The 21,382-nt window shown below is 32.4% G+C and overlaps 2 protein-coding genes across 2 annotated transcripts in view; one reads left to right on the top strand and one right to left on the bottom strand.

The window, feature by feature from the left end:
- Positions 1 to 21,382, bottom strand: part of IFT74 (intraflagellar transport 74) — an 80,944-nt gene that overhangs the window by 41,904 nt on the left and 17,658 nt on the right. The window contains exons 7-10 of the mRNA XM_077766092.1: positions 19,114 to 19,173; positions 17,545 to 17,606; positions 2,365 to 2,503; positions 919 to 981 (exon numbers count right to left, since the gene is read on the bottom strand). Coding sequence (XP_077622218.1) covers positions 919 to 981; positions 2,365 to 2,503; positions 17,545 to 17,606; positions 19,114 to 19,173 — 324 coding nt within the window. The remainder of the gene's footprint in view (positions 1 to 918; positions 982 to 2,364; positions 2,504 to 17,544; positions 17,607 to 19,113; positions 19,174 to 21,382) is intronic.
- Positions 5,052 to 14,378, top strand: LRRC19 (leucine rich repeat containing 19). The gene is made up of 5 exons (XM_077766082.1): positions 5,052 to 5,114; positions 8,489 to 8,578; positions 10,486 to 10,999; positions 11,610 to 11,795; positions 12,282 to 14,378. Exons 2-5 carry the CDS (start codon positions 8,498 to 8,500, stop codon positions 12,608 to 12,610), a joined length of 1,110 nt encoding a protein of 369 aa, XP_077622208.1. The 5' UTR covers positions 5,052 to 5,114; positions 8,489 to 8,497; the 3' UTR covers positions 12,611 to 14,378.

Raw genomic sequence — 21,382 nt, 5'->3', positions numbered from 1 at the left:
CCCTTCTTGGAAGGCAATTTGGCAACCTGACATTTTAGAAGTGTGTATCTTTTAACCCACTGCAAGAAATTTATCTTAAGACATATTTATGTAACTTTGCATTAAATGCATGTTTTCACTGCAGCACTGTTTGTAATACCAAAAAACTATAAACAAAAATATAAACAATCTATTCATTTACAAGGCTGCATTATAGTCATAAAATATAACACAATGAAATAATTTACAATAATGAAGATCTCTAATACCTGATGTGTACAGAATTCAAGAGAGAATATTAAGTGAAAACAAACCAAACTAAGCTGCATATGGAGTGTGAATTCCACCTGAGGTTTTCCACAATAATAAAACCAAGACAGGATTATGAGATTATTGTAAAGATTAAATGACAATGCTGGTGATCTATGTAAGGAGCTCAAAAAAAGCTCAAAAATAAGTAAGCACTCAAAAATACAAATACTTCTGTCTAGAAAGAGGGGAAAAACATGCATTTTCACTTTTATCTTATTCAATTGTTTTGAATATAATTTTTTGAATAAAAATTTTTAAATTAAAAAACACATATGCTTTTTAAATTAATAATAACAAATGCAAGCATTTACATCTTTAAAGTGATGAACTCATCTCTCTCCCTTTTCACTTGTTATTAGTTTCTCCTTCACATGACTTTAAATTACCATTAGATTTTATGTGCCTCAGCGAGGCAGAATGATGCCTTTTGTACACAGTATGTACTCAATAACTGAATCTAATTTCTTAACAAACTAAGATATTTGTGGTGATGAATGGGGAAAAAATTATACTCCTCTTAGTAACTGCTAAATAAATATGTACTTGAATGAATTCCATTAATATATTTAGCTGAATTATTTTTTGTAGCTGAATAATACAAGAACCTTTGTTTGATTTTATACGTACAGCTTCCAAGCTCTCTTTTTTCATGTTCAGTGAATCCAGTTGTTGCTGAAGTGTATCTAATTCCTAAGAAAAAGGAAAAAAGCAAATATATATGCAAGTTATATTTAGAATAATCTGTTTCTGTTTGTCAACATTTCAAATATGGTTGTGGCAAATACGTGGCAATTATGGTTGTGGTTTTGAAAACATATTCAACTCATATCTTGCTATTTGACTAGAATTTATTAACATTGTTCCTATTTTTGTTAATTTCTTTCATTACTCCTAAAAATTATGCCATGATCTACCTTTATAATACCTTGTGAGCTTGTCAAAGGTGGTAGACCTTTCACAGTGAATCATCGTGTTTAAAGAATATTAAATGTCAGAAGCCTTCACATTAATGATGTCATTGTTTAAAGTTACGATTTTTAATGTTGATTTCTTAACTATGTTTTCATATATTTTGCCTAATTTCTTTTAGGGCCAAGACAGTAATTTACATGGCTCATTCCTAGGGACAATACTTTTGAGCTGATAAGTTATTCAAGAACGGCTGTGCAAGAATAATTACATTTTGATGGTATTTGGCATTTCTGTAATAGTCTTTTCTTCAGTATTTCATTTTATGTTATAAATCCTGAATAAAAAGTTATATAAAATTGTCAGTGAAGCTGGTGGATAGGTGGCTCGGTTGAGCATCTAACTCTTGATATCGGCTCAGGTCAGGATCTCCCAGTTAGGGGATCAAGCATAGCAGCCCACTCCGCGCTAAGCACAGAGCTGGCTAGGGATTCTCTCTCTCTGCCCCTCCCCATCAAATAAATAAATAAACTTAAAAATGTAAATTGTCAGTGAAGTGATATTTCATAAGCTATATTCATTATTGGCCTTTGTGGGGACTAATTCTTTGTGAACTATTTGGTTAAGTGATATATGGGCATATGAGAGCACTAACTTGCTAATCTGAGTCACCACCATATCTCAATGTGGGAAGAATTCTTAATAGGCCCTCGGAAGGCCCCCAAACTGCTTATTTAAACACCATGATTAGGAAGCAAGAGCTGTTCAAATCAAGGACACAGAAGGTAAAAGATCCTTATTAGGTGCTGCCTATTAGGCAGGAAAGAACGTAAATATCCATATGGCTCTGGTATATGAGGTTTTTTATTATTTCCATTAACTTCATTAAAAAAACAAGTGTTTTCATGAATCTTTATTACATGTAAAAGTGAAATATGCATAGAAATGAATAATACAGTCAGATTAGGTCATCATGCAGCATAAGCAAATGAAGTTTTCTAGATCAGTGCTTCTCAAATTTAAACGTCCATACAAATTATCTGGGGACCTTATTAAAATATTCTGATCAGTAGCTCTCTGGGATGCCAATGCTGCCCATTTTTAGACCATATTTTTAGTAGCAAGACTGCTGTATGGTTGGCACAGAGTAGTGACTAGTATTACCTGCAACAATTTCTCATTTGTGGTTTTCATTTCTATGTACTTGACTTGTTTTTCAGGAGACATGTTTTTGATAATGCCATCTGCTGCTTGCTTTTCCTGTTCAACTTCTTCTTCTACACTTCTAATTTGTTTTTCCTTCCTGAAATCAAAAGCATGTAATATTCCTTACTATACTGAGGGGAAAAACATCAATTAATTTTTCTCAGGATGTGGTCTCAACTAATAAGGTAAAATTATTCAACATAGTTTGTAATCCTTATAGATGTACAAAAAATTCTATTTACAGAACAAACTAGTGGTTGCTGGAGAGGCGAGGGAGGGGGATGGGCAAAAACGGGTGAAGGGGAGTGGGAGATACAAAGTTTCTAGCTATGGAATGATTAAGTCATAGGGATGAAAAATGCAGCATAGGTAATACAGCCAATGGCATTGAAATAGTGCTGTATGGTGATGGTAACTTGTGGTGAGCATTGCATAACATATAGAGCTGTTGAATCACTAAGTAACATTATGTGTCAACTATACTTCAATTAAAAATTAATAAGAAAATCCCTTATACTTTCAAAAAATATAACTTGGCCCCATCAACACAGACTTATTTTATGTCTTTTTCTTCTCACTCCCCAAATCCTTCTATTTCCTGAGTGTTCACTTTACTTTCTTACTAGAAAACACAAAGATTATCACAGGAAACCCTTAAAGCCTTGTACATGAGGATGTATTTACACTTTGCCATATCCTCCAGACAAATAAAACAGTTAAATTTTAGAATAATAGTTTTTTAAACACCTTTATCTATAGAAATCTTTGACCAGATGAAATCTTGTATGGTAGTTCACCATGTAAACGATATAAAGTAATACTGCTCTGATTGATCTGAGAGTAAAGAGACCTACAGTGCAATTTGATTAAAAAACAATCATTGCTTTAGAATAATATTTTGCTTATCTGCAGCTTAAATTAAAATTGGTGTTCTGGGACATCTGGGGGGCTCAGTCGTTAAGCGTCCAACTCACTCATGATTTTGGCTTAAGTCATGATTTCATGGTTTGTGGGATCGAGCCCCACGTTGGGCTCTGTGCTGACAGCATGGAGTCTGCTTAGGATTCTCTCTGTCCCTCTTCCACTTGTGGTTTTTTTCGCTCTCTCTCTCTCCTTCTTAAAAATGAAATTTAAGAAAAAATTGGTACTCCCAAAGTTGTCAACTATATTTTGGCACTGCAAACTAGTAAATTTATTTCCCTAAAAACATAACAGGAACAAGTATAATCATATAAAAGTAGTAGTCATTAAATTAATTATAAACAATAACCATCTTTCTCATATAATCACACGAAATAACCAGTGATATGTCACTTATTACCTAAGCAAGGTCAATTATCAATAGAGTAGAGAAAAATTCTAAAAAAAATAGAAACGATTCTAGTTATCATGTAAATACTTAAAGATTTACATATAAAAATACTTGAAGGTAAATATTTAGTCTCAATATCTAAATTTCTATTTTGAGTTTCAAAATGAGTCTTCTACCATATAATCTTTCACGTGTAGGTATCAACTTCTACAGTTTTCATATTCTCTAACCCCGATAAGATGCACCTATCCTCTACACCTTTTACACTAATACCCCACTACCAGAATAAAATAATCTAAACTCAGAAATTTTCTTATAAATAATATCTCACAATAATCCAATAAAAGATTAACAAAATCAAGGGTGCTTGGTTGGCTCAGTTGCAGGAGCATGCAAATCTTAATCTCAGAGTTGGGAGTTCAAGCCCCACAAGGGGTGCAGAGATTACTTACTTAAATAAATGAAACTTGAAGAAAAAAAAAGAGGAACAAAATCAAACAAACAACCTGGAATTTTTATTTATTTTTGTCTCACTGATAAACAGGGAGTGATATCTTCACTCTGAACTTCAATTACTATAGTACAACAACTGTGTTTGCTGCTGAATTGATATCGGTTTATAGGATCATAGAACTTTAAAGTAGAAAAGGTCATTCTCTATTTCAATCTCTTTGTATCATAGACTAAGGATACTAGGCTCAGAGAAGTTAATCTTTTGGAACTAACTTATTCTAAACTCCATGATTATTCCTATCAACAATGAATCTTAACCATGTTTTTGCCTAACTGATCTTACTGTAGTAATATGGGAACTAGTATTATACAGTATTCTATTTACAAAGGGGGGGAAGCTGCAGCACAAGGAAGGTGTCTTTTGATGCTCTGAGCACTTTGCTCCTGTTATAACTTGGCAGTAAAACCACCAATTACAGTGTCATAAAAATGAGTAACAACAAAGCTGAAACTCACGGGAATACAAAACTTGGTGGTATCTTTTCAACTTGAATCTTTCTAAACACAAAATACCTTTAGGACTAACTTTAAGTCACTCTAAAAATACATCTTTTAAAGTATGCATTCTCAGTATTATATACTTTAACTTGCAAAGTAAATTTGCTAATATTTAAATTTTTCAAGGGTAACTAAGAAACACAAAGGTTAAACAAAGCACTTTACTTGTTACACTAAAAAAGTCAAAGATGACTAAGAAATTATTAGTCAATCTTTTGCTAAGGAAGTCTAGTTTCTTTTTTTCTTTTAAACACGTGTTCACTAAGTACAAAGGTTAAAACAGAAGTGAAATGCAATCATATGACATACTGTTTTCTTTTAATGGTGTAGAAGAAAAAGTAGATTCCTTAGCACACGAGTCTCAGGGACAAAAGAAAAAGTAAAGGTAAGATCCTATATATTTACATGTTTGTTGGTTGCTGGTGAATTTAAAAAAAAACATATTTAGGTTTGTTAAGTCTGTATAAAAAGCCTTCTTCAATAAGTGGTGAAAGAGGAGAAAATATACATGTGGGACATGGCCAGAAAACTTTCCAAAATAAAGTTATAATGTAATACAAAGTAATTATTTTTTGGGGGGAGGGGAAGGTTACATCTAGCTAATCAAATTTATATGATTTTTCCATTTTGAAATATGTTAATCACAGAACATTCTGAAAATGACATTAACTTAAAAACAAGTTTAAAAGATGAAAATAAAAAAAAAAGCTAGCCGCTAATTGATAACTGCTGAAAACGAGGTGGTAACTATTCTTCTTAGAAGTTTTCTCTTGAAATTTTCCATTATAAGAATTTTTAAATTTGCAAAAAAAAACCCACTATAAAGTGGTTTACTACAAAAGTGAAGTTAATTATGAACTGTTAATATCTTCAAATACATCAAATTCAGGCATAACTAAAATATTTAATGGCAAACCTATATTTACATTTTATTTAACAAAACCAACATAATTGCAGCATCTTTTTATTTCATGGTATGACAGTCATAGGAAGTAAATAACCAAAAACTCCCAAGAAACTTATACATGAAAATGCACAAGAATAATACTATTCTTTTTCATTACCTATTATTTACTTTTGTGTAATGCTTTTTTCTGTATGGCAGGCTGTAAGCTAGGTCAAAAGGCACTTTATTTTGTAAATTAAAAGAAACTGCTATTCTATTTGTTCTTTATTTTTTAATCACTAAATTCAAACCCAAATATCATTGCTTCTCTAACTCTAAAATTTATCAAAAAATGGGAAAAAGTTTCTTTTGTAGTCCTTATAATTTTATCACCATTAGCACACTAGAGAAAACAATTATTAGTATTAAATAGATGATAAAGATCATAAATTCCAAATTGTTTTACAGTAGTACCTGATCTTCATTACATACTTCAGCTGCTTCTTTTCCACATAATCTCTTATGATCAGCTAAATTTCTTTGTAGCCTATTTGTTTCTTTTGATGATCCCTATCCTACTTATTTCTGGAAAAAAAATAGTACTTCTCCCTTACCACTACCTTACCCACATCTGCACCCTACCAGAGACATCACTAAGAACTTCACTACACCACTTATAAATACTGACACAAACCACTGACAAGGTTGTACACATGTCCCTAAAGATGGTTAAACATGGGCAAACTACCTTTTATGTATGACTTAGGGATCCCCTTTTGGAGACAATGTTCTGGAATAAGTAAGAGCTTGAACTCATTTCTGATTCTAAAACAATCAGATTCTAAATCTGATTCTAAAAAAATCTGATTCTGATTCTACATTCAAGTTGTAAAACCTAGGACAGCAATAGCTTTTTTCTAATAAACTATGGGAAAGGAGAAAGTAAAAGAGTTATAAGCATAAACAAATCAGCATACTGAAGGTAATGAAGAAAGTGAACCAAAATAGACCAGAACTGAAATAACAGTAAATTCATTGCTAATGAGGCAACAACAGATTTTATAACTTGAAATGAGGCTTGCTCATTCTGAATAGTTTTCTACTTCCTGCTCTAATGGAATAAACTTATCCTTTAAAATATTAAGTTATCTCATTGCAACAGATGATATAAGAAGGTTTAAAAGACTACATTTCAGAAAGTCAATAAGGATTATAACAGGATATATTTATATCATCTTAAATGGATCATTTGTTTGCAATATAGTTTTCTAATGCTGACTTCAAGAAAACAGATAAAAACAAGAAACATCAAGGTCATGAATAAAATGACTAAATGGAAAGTAATTATTTAGCAACAAGAGTTTAGTCAAATAAATGGCAATTTCTAGCTAAAGATGGCATGTTGAGGGGCGCCTGGGTGGCTTAGTCGGTTGAGCGTCCGGCTTTCGCTTAGGTCATGATCTCGCGGTTCGTGGGTTCGAGCCCCGCGTCGGGCTCTGTGCNAAAAAAAAAAAAAATTTGAAAGATGGCATGTTGGATGTATATGTTAACTTTGACTCCTGCTCCAAATCTGACTAAAATGAAAATAAAAAGTCATATAGACAAAGAAATGGAAGAGAGGGCAACAACAACAAAACCAAGAAATTCGAAAGTTAATGTTTAAGTGGAAACGAGGAAAGCAAATTTTTCCAAGCAGCAGTGGGGCAAGGTGAGAAGCTGCTTGAATTATACTGTAGGACCCATAAATGGCCCAGAAATTGGCAGCACCAGGTAGTCTGGAAATAGAGAAGAAGGGGCTAAAACATAGTCAAAAATTTTTCCTCCTTGCCTCTGCCTAGCCAAGTAAAGTTCATCTCCTACTGAAGCACAAGATTGAGGCCTTTTTTCCCCTCTGGGGTTGCAACAAAGGGAATCTGGGCACTAAGCATAAGTGAACACAGGTGTGTTATGTCAAAAACCAGGGAGAGTAAGTTGAAGTTTACATACTAATTGCTAAGATAAACCCACCTTTTTCACCACTCAGTTCTCAGAATGCTGGCTACCTGGCCTTAACTGTTCAGACAGTTCAAAGTCATTGTGGGAAAGCCGACCAGTGCAAGAGTAAAAAACCTAAAGGTAATAACATTTAGGGATTCCCCAAGAAAATAGTCCAGCAATTTCACTCTAAGTAAGATCTAAGGAAGACTTCTTTAAGCAGATGAAACATTAAATATCTAATAAGCATAAACTATTTAGAGATTTGTTAGGGGAGAGTTTAGGTATCAATTCACATAAAAAGAAAAAAGAAAACTAAGCACATGAAAAATACAGTAATTTAGAGGAAAAAAAGTATACAGGAACAGAAAAGTAATCCTGTTACATGACTCAGTCATTAACAGTGTTTATAACATTCATGATAATATAAACCCTGTATACTCATCTAGCCAAAATTATAAGTAACTATGGAGAATGAAGGGATAAAGGTAGGAAGTATTTAAAAAAGAGCTGAAGGCTCTCATCTCCTATGGTTTTAAGTCAATGGATTACACCAATAGACAAAGCTTAAAATTAAAAAACCAAGAAATAACATATCAAACATGTACATATACATAGTCTTCTCAACTTTCTTTCATGCAATTATTAAAATTTTAAAATATACAACCACTTCTATTGTATTAATTTTTTATCAATAAGGGAACTAATGAGACATTCTAAAAATTTTCCAAGTTGTTAAGGTTAGAGTGCAGAGAAGAGTGCAGGGACACATACTTGTTTTACATTTTACATATTTTAAGAAAAAATTATTTACAAGGAGAAAAAGGCAATCAAATGTCCTCAATAATCTCTAAAGTTCTAGTATCCTAATGAGATGAAAATACTCTCTTTTCTATCAGGCTTGCGATATGAAAACTACATGCATCACAATCTTGTTTTGGCCACTCTCCATGCTATTATTAACAGGTGAAAGCCAGTCTTCTAGAACAGTAAGTTTTTACAACCAATATTTTCAAAGGTATACTTTGATACTTTGTGCGCATTTAGTAAAATATCCAAAATAAAAGAAAAAAAAATCCAAGCTATCACAACTAAATGTTCAGCTGTCTATACTCAAAATCTGTGACATCTGAACTGAGTTCTACTTTGACAAAAGCAGTCTAAATTTTTTTTTTATAAATTGAAAACACATCACATGCTTTTTATTTATTATTTTATTTTAGAGAGAGAGTGCATGCTCAAGTGCGGGAGAGGTGCAGAACGGGGGGAGAGAGGGAGTTAGAGAGAGAGAGACATGACAGACAAAAAGAGAGAGAGAGTATCTTAAGCAGACTCAATGCTCAGTGTGGAGCCCAACATGGGACTCGATCCCACAATCCTGGGATCATGACCTGAGCTGAAATCAAAAGTCAGACACTCAAACGAGTGAGACATCCCCATTTTTTTTTTTAACTCAGTTCTTTAAAAGTTTTCCCTATAAAATCTGTGATTAGTTTCAGGACATAAACATCACTGTTTCGTTTTAAGTAATCTCTACTCCCATAGGGGGCTCAAACTCAGGGCCCTAAGATTAAGAGTCACATGTTTCACCAACTGAACCAGCTAGGTACCCCCTAAACACTCCTCTCTAAAATGTAGGGAAAAAATTTTTTATTTATATATTTATGAGGAATATTACTGTTGTTGCATTACTGTTATTAGGGGGATACTTCAATTGCTAAAACAGTCAAAATAAGTACTATTTTTTTGGATCTACATTCACATAAGGAAAGCACTTCTTCATGCTGCCTGGCTCTTAAAGTCAATATATGGTTCAATTTCTGTTAAAAATATTTTCTGAAGGCACCTGGCTGGCTCAGTCAGCAGGGCATGGATTCTTGATCTTGGGGTCATGAGTTCAAGCCCCACGCTGGATACAGAGATTACTTAAAATAATTAATAAAATATGTACTTTAATTTTTTTTTTTTTTTTTTTTGAGAGAGAGCGTGAGCAGGGAAGGGACAGAGAGAAGGGAAGAGACAGAATGTTAAGCAGGTTCCACACTCAGTCCAGAGCCCGAGAAGGAGCTCGATCTCCTAACTGTGAAATCATGACCTGAGGCAAAGTCAAGAGTCGGACGTTTAACTGATACGCCACCCAGGTGACCGATAAAAATTTTCTTTTAAAACACCAAACTTTGAGATGTTAATTCTATAGAATTATACATTGAGTAATATTTCTGAATGATTTAATGCTTTAATAATCCTAGTGTTGGTAGCTCTGATTTTTAAAAACAAATTTTAAAATAATTTCTTCATTATAAATCTGCACAAATGAGAGGCACCTGGGTAGCTCACTTGGTTAAGCATCCGACTTTGGGTCAGGTCATGATCTTGGGTTCCATGAGTTCAAACCCCATGTTGGGCTCTGAGCTGTCACCCCAGAGCCAGCAGCCTGCTTGGGATTCTGTGTCTCCTTCTCTCTCTGCCCTTCCCCTGCTCACCCTGTCTCTCTCCCTCTCTCTCAAAAATACATAAACATTAAAAACATTTTTTTAAAAATCTGTACCAATGAAATACTAAATAAGAGAATTATTATTTGCCATGTATTTCCAAATATATAAATGGAATTATACCTATATGCTTTCTTTCTGTAATAACAGAAGTATATATATGATAAACTAGAATATCTTTGCTTAGTTACATTTATCAAAATTTCCTTAATCTTCAATGCTTCATCCCAATAAAAAAAGAAAAGTATTTTCTTTACCTTTTTCACACTGTAACATCAAAATATTAGAGAGGGAATATTTTCTAAAACTATTTTCTTCCTAATATCTAATTACCTGGGTATGAAAATTTGGGAAATTCTGTTAATATTTTTCCTAATGAGTTTCCAATTTTTTTTCTTTTTTAGGAAGTCAAATGTAATTTCACTGAAATGAATTATTCTTTGATTCCAGCGGATATCAATAAAAATGTTACTATACTTGATCTGAGTTATAACCAAATTACTCTGAATGTTACAGACACAAGGGTTCTACAGACATATTTTTTACTCACTGAACTCTATTTGATTAAGAACAATATCATTATGTTATATAATAACAGCTTTGGTAACCTCTCCAACCTAGAAATTTTAAATATGTGTACAAACTCCATCCACATAATTCAACAGGGTGCGTTCAAAGGCTTAAATAAACTAAAACAGTTACATCTCTGTCAAAACAAAATACTTCAGCTGAATCCTGATATATTTTTACCCCTAAAACACCTAATACTTCTGAATCTGCATGGCAATTTGATAAGCTATTTTGATGTACCACTAATGTTTCATCTGGAATTAATAATTTTATATGGAAATCCATGGAACTGCTCTTGTAGTCTACTGAATTTGCAGAACTGGTTGAACACCTCAAATGTGACACTAGGTAAGCTATCATAATTTACTCAAAACCAAAATGTGATTGATTTTTTGTTGATTCACACTGGGAAGTCTCTCACCTCAGGTTTTAAAGAAAAATAAACTATTCCTGTTTAAGGCAAGCAGGAAGAAATACTGAAAAGTAATTGCTGAATAGAAGTTCTTCCTATGCCTTTCAGGAAAAAAAGAAAAATTTAAATGTTCTATCTATGTGAAATGATACTATCACTTCATGTTTGTAGTTTGATATAGAAGAGTAATTTTTTTTAGGTATTTTCTTTTCTTAGGATATACTGCCAGAGAGTAGGTAAAAACAGGTGCTCTATTTGCTTAACTGCAAACCATGCTCTGCCTATGATAACATCTTTACTTTAATAACACAAACTAAACAATAAACACACTATACTTGAATTATATTCATAAAATAACTTAATAAACAAGAATGTGAATCTTTCCCTTACTGTGTTGCTAGGCAATATAAGAGTTTCTTACAACCTTTAATAGTGACAGGTAAATATACCAAAAAATTCTAGGTAAAAATAGTTATAAAATGTTAGCCATAAAAATTATTAATATTAATCCTATTTTCAATAACAATTCTTATTCTGATTTACTAGAAAATGAGAACATCACCACCTGTGCATACCCAGATATCCTGAAATGCTACAGTATCACAACAGTACCTTACAATGCAGAATGCTACTCAAAAATTTCTCCACCTATAAATGAAGATCTTTATAACCATTTTCAGTCCATTAACAATTCAACATTTAATAGCTCTTTGAACAACTTAAAAAATTCAGGTAATGTACTGGTCTTGAATATTAATATTGCTGAAGGCGTCTACTAAATAAATTGAATTTTAAATTTCTAGAAACAATGTAAGATAACAATTCCTCAACTCAACAAAAGATTTAAAAAATACTAGGTTTCCAAATTAAGTTCTGCCAGTTACCATAAAAAGCCATAATGCAACTTATTTAACTTCTCTGAGGCTTACTTTTGACTAGTTAAGTAACAATTCGCAACAGGTATAAATCAATAATGTTCTTAGGTGAACTGATATGTGCAAAAGACCTTCTTTGAAAAAAAAGGTATTTTGTCACCACACTATGAAATATATTTATTTATTGTAATATTAGTAACTTTTGCTTAAAGAAAATTAGAATGTATGTTTATTTCTAATACCAATGGAGTTATTAGGACATATGATTGTGATTATTTTACTTTTGTCAATTTAATAAAATCTCTTTCTCTTTCTCTTTCTCCTTCTCGGTATTCCAAATAAGAACATAAACTTCTTGGAAAAAGCTGGGCTTTTCTTGTCGGTGTGGTAGTCACTGTACTGATGACTTCATTCCTCATTTTTATTGCTATCAAATGCCCAATATGGTATAATTTTCTGCTTAGTTACAATCATCATCGCCTGGAAGAGCATGAAGCAGAAACCTATGATGACTGTTTTACTGAAAATTCAAGTTCTCTTTCACAGGCCCCACATACAAACTCTGAAGAAACTACAGAAATATTTGAACAACTACATTCATTTGTATTAGACGACGATGGGTTTATTGAAGACAAATATATAGATACTCATGAATTACGTGAAGAAAATTAATTCTTTTCAATGTTTGATTCTTTAAAAATGTTACTGGTTCACTTACAGTTTAGACATAGATAGAGATTAAGCAGGTGACAGACCAAACTGTGGCTAGTAGACTTTTATATTAATTGCAACACATGAATATCACAAAATCATGTTTTTCTCATTGGTACTAAGCAAGTATGTCCAAATATACTAACTGACATTATCTGGTAGCTAATGGTTACAACAGAAGCATTACTATTCTCAGCAGTATTCAGCAGACCATACATCCTAATAAGAAAAAGACCTAAAGTAAATTATTCATTAATTAAAATGAACTGATTCTCATATTAGCCTGGATATTTGATTCAATACATATTAAATTATATTAACATTTTATTGGTTGGAATAAGTGAAAAATAAAGGTTTTGGATATCACAAGTCAAAGTGAAGAAGCTTAAATATACAACAAAGATTGATTTTATGCTCATAGAATGAATTCATGGAATTGGAAAATATTTTAATGTTTCCAGAATCAGCACAATAAATTTCCTTAAGATTTCGTACTTGAAGCACAGGCACAGTGTCCAAGCACAATCCCCACCTAACAAATTACTATTGATTTAAAAAAAAAAAAAAGTTACGGATTTTGGCTATAAAGAAAGACCATCACCATAATGCAAGATCATCACAACTGAACAGTATGGTGACTTCCCAAGTGGGTATCACAAGTTTCTATGAATCCTATTTTTTAAAAATTATTTTCCCCCTTTCTTTGGGAGAAGTTCATTCAAATGAATTTGTGTTGGAATTGAGACATTTCCATTGGTCTAGGGACAGCTGTTTTGGATTTGTAGATAGAGCAATGGTTCCCAAATTGTTGTTACAGAATATTAATTTCTAGGAAAATGCCCAGAAATATTTATAAGGGGAAAAAAGGTACATGGCCAAATTACTATAGAATTCCTAAAGGAAATACTGAGTTTAAACAAAGTGAAACAAGATTCTTTACCATAGGACTTACTTGAAACTACACTAAGCTAAAGTGCTCTCTGCTCTTCGAGAACCAAGTATTAAGAATCTTCCAAACTTACTGGACAACAAAACCCTTTCTTTGAGGTATGCCTACAAAGAGTTCATAGCAAAATAATGGTCCAAAAAATGTAGTTTGGACTACAATGGCCTTGAGACTATTATAGGAAGGATTTCAAGTTAATTATTTACTAATTCTTATTACTTACTAATTCAACTGGCTGTGATCATAATTTTAACTTAATGCAAACAGTGGCATTAAAAGCTGTAAAAAAAAAATCCATCATTTTTACCTTCCATATGGGTGGAAATAAAGTGTATTTATCTATATATTTTAAAGAAAAGAACATCTCTGAAACTAAAATAAAATACATTTATAGATGAAATAATATGGTATCTTTAGAACTTCATCATAATACAGGGAAGGGAGTAGTGCCTAGACATCTGTATGTAGCAGAAATGGATGTGAGCTGATGGAGCTGGGAGATGGGTACATAAGAGTATAATACAGTATTTTTGTGTCATTTCTCAAAATGCCTATGTACTTGATAGTTTCTCAGAAAAAGGAAACTAAAAATAATGTAGATATGTGTTATATTCTGCAGAATAGTTGTTACATCAATAGTAAATTCAGCTCAACTGTCCACTGAGGAAAATGAAAACTGCTTAGGATGATATATATATACCCTGTCAAAAAGAACTGACTCACTTATTTATAATGCATATTTGCCTGTGTTTATAGAGACATGCTTTCAATAAAGGACACAAATGTTTTACACGTAAAATTTCCTACTATATAATATCATTTATACTTTATTGTTTTAAATCTCAATTATAAGAGATAATTATGGATTGCACCTTTTTCTAAATAAGCTATTGTTTCACCAAAATATCATTTCCTGGGGCACCTGGGTGGCTCAGTTCGTTAAGGGTCCGACTTCAGGTCAGGTCATGATCTCATGGCCTGTAAGTCAAGCCCCATGTCGGGCTCTATGCTGACAGCTTGGAGCCTAGAGCCTGCTTCAGATTCTGTGTCTCCCTCTTTCTCTGCCCTCTCCCTACTCATATTCTGACTCTGTCTCTCACACAAATAAATAAACATTAAAAAAAGAAAACAAAACAAAGTATCATTTCTTAATTTAAGAGGAAAATATTAATATTGAAAAAAACATAGTAAAATGAAATAGAATTATGAATGAGTAAACACTATACATCTAATCTCTTAAGCCTCTTATAATCAAATATTAGAATGTGAAACTAAATTAAAGCCAAGTGTCTTAATGTTGTAGTAATATATTAAGGCTGTATAACTAACATACTATGAATAGGTGTTACATAACAAACCAGATGGTTTAGTTGTACCACACTAAATGGTGGTACTAAAAGAGAAGAGAATGAAAAAAAGTTTTTAGACTTGCCTTTTCAAGGTATGGAATTACTTGTTTCCTTTGAATGTATAGTCAAGGTAGAGCCTTTGTTATTGAGATGTTGACCATCTGATTAATACATGAAATAAATCTATCTCGCTGCATATAAAAGTAAATTTCATGAAGGTAACCTTTGCTCTTAATTTAAATTTCTGTTTAAAAAGGTTAGGAGAACCAATTTCATTCAGACTCAATTACAAACTACCAACATTAAGTTTGAAAGTGCTCACATTTCAGGATAAACTATCATATTTTAAGAACTTTTTCCTCAACTAAATGAACCTAATAGACATAAAAGCCTGTGACATTCAAAAATTTATAATCTATGAGTTATCTTTCTGGATGAGGTATCTATGAAATATGTACATATATTTACAAATCTGACCTGAATACTATACAACTGCAGATAAATGATGAAACAAGGACCTAAATGTTCTAAACTCTATGGTTCCACGGATTATAGTTTATTATTTATTCTTTAGGTACCTAGGAGAATATTTTATGTATGGTAAGTGATAAATACTTGTTAAATGGTCTAAAACCAGAACAAAAATAAGAGTAAAAAAGAAAATTTTCTAATAACCTGGTCACCATGAATATGGAATTTTCTTTGCAAATGGGAAAAGACTTCCAATATTTATAGTTTCTAAGACAGCACTTTATAGCAGCATCAAATGATAGATGAGGAAAACAGATATTTCATTCTTATCAACAGAAAAATTATATTTATCTTCCAAATATTTTATCATTATGTGAACATTCTTTTCTTTATCAAATAGTTACTCTATATGCATAACTAACAGGACAGTATATTTAGTGTTACAGAATTTCAGCAATTTTGGTTAATTACTATCCTTGCTATGAGACAAAATATGTATGAGGTGTGTCTATGACAGCTTATCTGGGGCACCTGGGTGGCTCAGTCGTCCAACTTTGGCTCAGGTCATGATCTCACGGTTCATGGTTCGAGCCCCACGTCAAGCTCTGTGCTGACAGCTAGCTTAGAGTCTGGAGCCTGCTTCAGATTCTGTATTCTCCCTCTCTCTCTGACCCTCCCCTGCTCACACTCTCTCTCTCAGAAATTAAAAAAAAAAAACATTTGGGGCGACTGGGTGGCTTAGTTGGTTAAGCGTCCGACTTTCACTTAGGTCATGAGCTCTAGGTTATGGGTTCGAGCCCCACGTCGGGCTCTGTGCTGACTGCCAGCTCCAAGCCTGGAGCCTGTTTCAGTCTGTGACTCCCTCTCTCTCTGACCCTCCCCTGCTCACGCTGTCTCTCTCTCTGTCTCCTAGAAATAAATAAAAACACTAAAAAAAAAAAAAAACATTTATAATGACAGCTTATCACTTTATGTTTACAATGTCTTAGTATTTAAATAAGGCTAAAAAACAATGAAGAATAATGAATTTTAACTACTGTTATTATCTGAATATTTATGTCGCTCCACAATTTGTGTTGAATTCCTAACCCCCAAAGTTATTAGTAGGTGCAGTCTTTGGGAACTGATTAGGTAATGAAGCTGGAGCCCTCATGAAAGGGATCAGTGCCCTTATAAGAGAGATCCCACAGACCCCCTTCTACCATGGGAGGTTACAGCAAGATGCCTAGTATGAACCATGAAGAGGGCGTCAACCAGAATGGGACCATGTTGGTGCCTTGAGCTTGGTCTTCCCAACCTCCGTAACTGTGAGCAATAAATTCCAGTTATTTATAAAATACTCAGTTTATAGTATTTTGTTATACCATCCCAAACAGACCAAGACAACCATCACATCTACATCTTTGTAGACACTGCTGTCACTGCCACATGTTTTTTAAACGTTATATATAAAGATCCATATATATATGCATTAATGTAACTATTAATTATAAATTAATAATTGAGTAACAAAATAATAATATAAATAGCCCACTAATAATTTCCCTTTTATTAGATTGGGACTTAAATCTCATAATTCAAACTAGTTAAAAAGCTCAGGTTAAAATTACAAATAGAAGGTTCACCTGAGTGTTCAGTTGGTTGAACAACTGACTCTTGATTTTGGCTCAGGTCATGATCTAGCAGTTCCAGAGATCAAGCCCTGAGTCAAGCTCTGCGCTGACACTACAGAGCCTGCTTGGGATTCTCTCTCTGCCCCTCCCCTGATCATGTGCTCTTTCAAAATAAATGAACTTTAAAAATAATTTAGAAATAATATTAAAAAATAAAATTACAAATGGTAGAGATGGAGATGTTCTGATCCATCTTAGATTTTAAAGTACTTAAAACAGAAATTTTATTTATCTAATCTATGTATTAGTTTTATTTATACAGGATGTGATTTCTTTATGGTAAATGAAAATAACAGATGTATAAATGATAAAATTTGTTTTGCAAATATTCAACTTCTTAAAATTAAAAAAAAAAGAACAGAGGAAAACAAGAAAATTTGTAAGGAAATAAATGACTCCAAATTACCTAATACAGTTCATTTGTAAATGTTTGATTTCTAAACGGATTATACTTACGCTTGTCTTTCAGTAAATATGATATCCATACTTTGTGTTTCTCGATCATTTTGAGCTTTAAGCTGAATAAAGAGTTAACAAAGAAGTTGGTGATAAATATTACCATTAAACTGAACTACTTCTATAAAAGTTATTGCTCATGAACAATTTGAGAGATTGTCATAATCCTAATGTCACATGCAAAGTTTTAAAAGAATACAGTACTTATTTCACTAAACAAACTATAATCCCTGAAAAAGGAAGTCTTTTTCACAGGCATTGAAGTCTTAAACCAAAATAACTCACTGTTCTTTAGTGATCAAATAATCCAGTGTAAACTTAATTTTTGTAAACAGACTTAAAATTTTTTGGGTGTTCAATAGTTGATTAGTAATATACTGAATTAAGAGCCCACGCAAGTTTTATTCTTAAATTATTCAGAATTTTACCCTGAGTACTCCTACTTGACTCTACCTGTGCATATTCAGCCTAGAATTTGGACTTATCCCAAACAACTGACAAAACACATAAAGAGGTTTTCATATTTTACATTTGGCACTAAAAATATATTGTTAGCAGTACCCAGCTGGCTTCATGGGTAGAGTGCATAATTCTTGATCTTGGGTTTTGAGAGTCCCACATTGGTGCAGAATATTACTTAAATTTAATATCCTAAAAAAATATATATATATTTTTTTGAGTTGGAATCCTAAAAAAATACGTATTTTTTTTAAGATGGGAATTTTCCTATGTTCTAAAGTTAAGACTAATTTCACCAAATTATCATGTTTTTAGAACTCTAATTTAGAAAAAAGTCATTTTATAAATTCTATGCTTTCACAGAACAGTCTGATTATATAAGTTGTAAGCCATATTATAAACTATATAAAAGTTGTATAAATAAATTAAGTTATATAAACTATAAGCTGTATGTATGTTGGTTTCTCCCAAATGTTTGTAATCAAAGTAAGTTAGCTTTTGTTTTCTACCAAAGAATCTAAGAACATTGAACACAAATTATCATTTATCCATCAAAAAGTAGTATTATGTCTGGCATCACGGAACTATTCACTCTTCTCTCTTTCTTATAAAACTTTGTAAAGGTGCCACTGTATTTCAAGTGAGTACTCAGCTCCATTTGTGCAAATATTAAACCAAAATATTGCAAACTAACTTATATACAAGGAAATGTAGATGAAACTCCCTAACTAACGCTGTGTGTGAGACCAGTTCAAACCTGGCCTTGTAGAAAGACACTAAGAGCATCTACTAGGGAGATATGACCAACAGGAAGAAATTTAAAAAGAGCAACTAAGGGGCCACTGGCTAGTTCAGTTGGTAAAGCAAGCAACTCTTACCCTTGGGGTTGTGAGTTTGAGCCCCACACTGGGGGTAAAAATTACTTTAAATTCTTTAACGGAAAAAAGAAGCAACTAAGGGAACTCATCTATAGCAGAGGTATTTAAGATCAAAGTAATACCTATCTGTAAAGTGCATAAGTTTTTACCAAACTATTTCTAGATATAAATGCTTTTATTTCGATGATATGTTCTATGTAGATCTATTGGTTATACTCATAAATTTTCTTACCATGTTGTAGTCATTCATTACTTCTTCCATCTCAGTATTGGTATTAAGCTTATCTACCAACTAAAAAGAAAGACATAAAAAAAAAAATTCTGTTAGTCTTCATAAATTTTCCCTATAATTCATAAATAGGTATTCAATTTTATAAACAATGAGTAGTCATTTAATTATTATTACTTCTAAATATTTTATCTTCTTTTTTTTATTACTATTTTTTAAAATTTTATTTAAATCCAAGCTAGTTAACATAGAGTGTGGTAATCCTTTCAGGAGTAGTGATTTAGTGATTCATCACTTACATATAATACCCAGAGCTCATCTCAGCAAGTGCCCTCCTAATGCCCATCACCCATTTAGCCCATCCCTCCACCAAACACCCCTTCAGCAACCCTCAGTTTGTTCTCTCTTATGGTTTGCCTCCCTTTCTGTTTTTCTCTTATTTTTTCTTCCCTTCCCCTATATTCATCCATTGTTTCTTAAATTCCACATATGAGTGAAATCATATGATATTTATCCTTCTCTGACTTATTTCGCTTGGTGGAATACACTCTAGTTCCATACACATTGTTGCAAACGACACGATTTCTTTCTTTTTGATGACTGAGTAATATTCTATCTCTCTCTCAAAAATAAATAAAACATTAAAAAAACCACATTTATACCAGTGAAAATGCAAAATGACTTTCTTGTTCTCCTAAAAAAAAAAAAAAGAAAGCTAAAAGCAATACAGTAAGGCACAAACAGAACACCAGCTAAGCCTACTTCAAAAAGTTAGACGATGATAGCAATAGCTAACATAATTGCCTTCCACCAAACATTGTTCTGGGCCCATCATATGTATTACTTAAGATTAACAATTACTCTAACAAAGTAGATATTATCCACGTTTTGCAGATAAAGAAATTTTGCAAGTTGTGGAACCAGAATTTGAATAGGAAGGCTACTAAAAGTCAATTATTCAGGTGTAATTGCTTCTAAAACATTAAACTTTATTAATGTACTATGTATTAGTTTATATCATGTTTCACTTCTGATATGAATAGTAAGTACTAATAAAATGTTTTTGAGATCTTACTATATATGTTAGATATTAGCTAAATCTTTTCCTTGTTTCAGATGTTAGTTCATTATACCTACAAACAACATATTTTAAACATTATTAATATTTTTATATAGTTTACCTAATGCATTCCAGTACAATGCTGGAATAAATGGCTTTATCTAACATCATTTCATATTTTATAAAAAACTTCCTTATATTTAAAACAAAACATTTACTAAAAAAAAAAAACTATACTGAATACTAGGCTCTACAAAATGTTCACTATGGATTATATAGTCCAACAAATTTGAGAATTACAGTATTTCATAATCAGCAAAATTTGTTTATAAGTACAATGTAACAATATTAAGTAGGTATAGCATAATTAACCTAACCATTAAGGTAGAATGCTGCTTATTTTATGTAACACTATTTTTTATCAGAAGATAAAAGCTTTCCTCTTTAAATTTAAATGCCATTGCTATCTAGAGCACCTATAGAGTTAGAAGAAAGAAAATTCTGACACTAGAAATTTTAATGGGGCCAAGATCACCCCAAAGATTGGAGCAATTATGAACAAAGCCAAGGAGATTATTTCTTCAGAAAGTCAACGTTAGGAACTTATGTTTATGGTGGAACTATGTTTATGTTACATACTCTATTTTGGCAGAAGGCGCCACTGTACTTTGAATGAAACATAAGAATAGAGGTAGAATATGTGCACTAAATAATAAATTTTTAGTATTTCATGATAAAAACTATCCATAGAAAAGTAAAATTTTTTTAAAAGGAATGATAGTACCCAATAAATTTAGCTTTTAAAAATTATTATTTTAATACTGTTAGGGAAAAATGTGTATTTCAGTATATGCAGGTAAATATATTTTTTTAAGAAGACTGGAAAAATACATATCTGTTAAGCCAAATTATTTCTGGTGAGAGAAAGGAGGGAAAAAGCAAGAGAATGCTTTAATTTTTATACTCTCCTTGGTTTCAATCTTTCACCATAAGCATGTATTCATGTATTATGTGGTATCTAAAATAATTTATTTTTAGGGGCTCCTGGGTGGCTCAGTTGGTTGAGTGTCCAACTTTGGCTTGGGTCATGATCTCATGGTTTGTGGGTTCAAGCCCCGCATCGGGCTCTGCACTGACAGCCAGCTCAGAGCCTGGAGCCTGTTTCAGATTCTGTATCTCCCTCTCTCTCTAACCCTCCCCTGCTCACGCTGT

Source organism: Crocuta crocuta, unplaced genomic scaffold, assembly GCF_008692635.1.
Source record: "Crocuta crocuta isolate KB4526 unplaced genomic scaffold, BGI_CrCroc_1.0 scaffold529, whole genome shotgun sequence".
NCBI lineage: Eukaryota > Metazoa > Chordata > Mammalia > Carnivora > Hyaenidae > Crocuta > Crocuta crocuta.
This window is presented reverse-complemented; position numbering and strand designations above follow the sequence as displayed.

Excerpts from the sequence above, each read along its gene's own strand:
- LRRC19 (XM_077766082.1), top strand. The coding sequence starts at position 8,498 with ATGAAAACTACATGCATCACAATCTTGTTTTGGCCACTCTCCATGCTA. Across the intron at positions 11,000-11,609 it reads CACCTCAAATGTGACACTAG|AAAATGAGAACATCACCACC; the intron begins GTAAGCTATCAT and ends CTGATTTACTAG. Across the intron at positions 11,796-12,281 it reads GAACAACTTAAAAAATTCAG|AACATAAACTTCTTGGAAAA; the intron begins GTAATGTACTGG and ends ATTCCAAATAAG.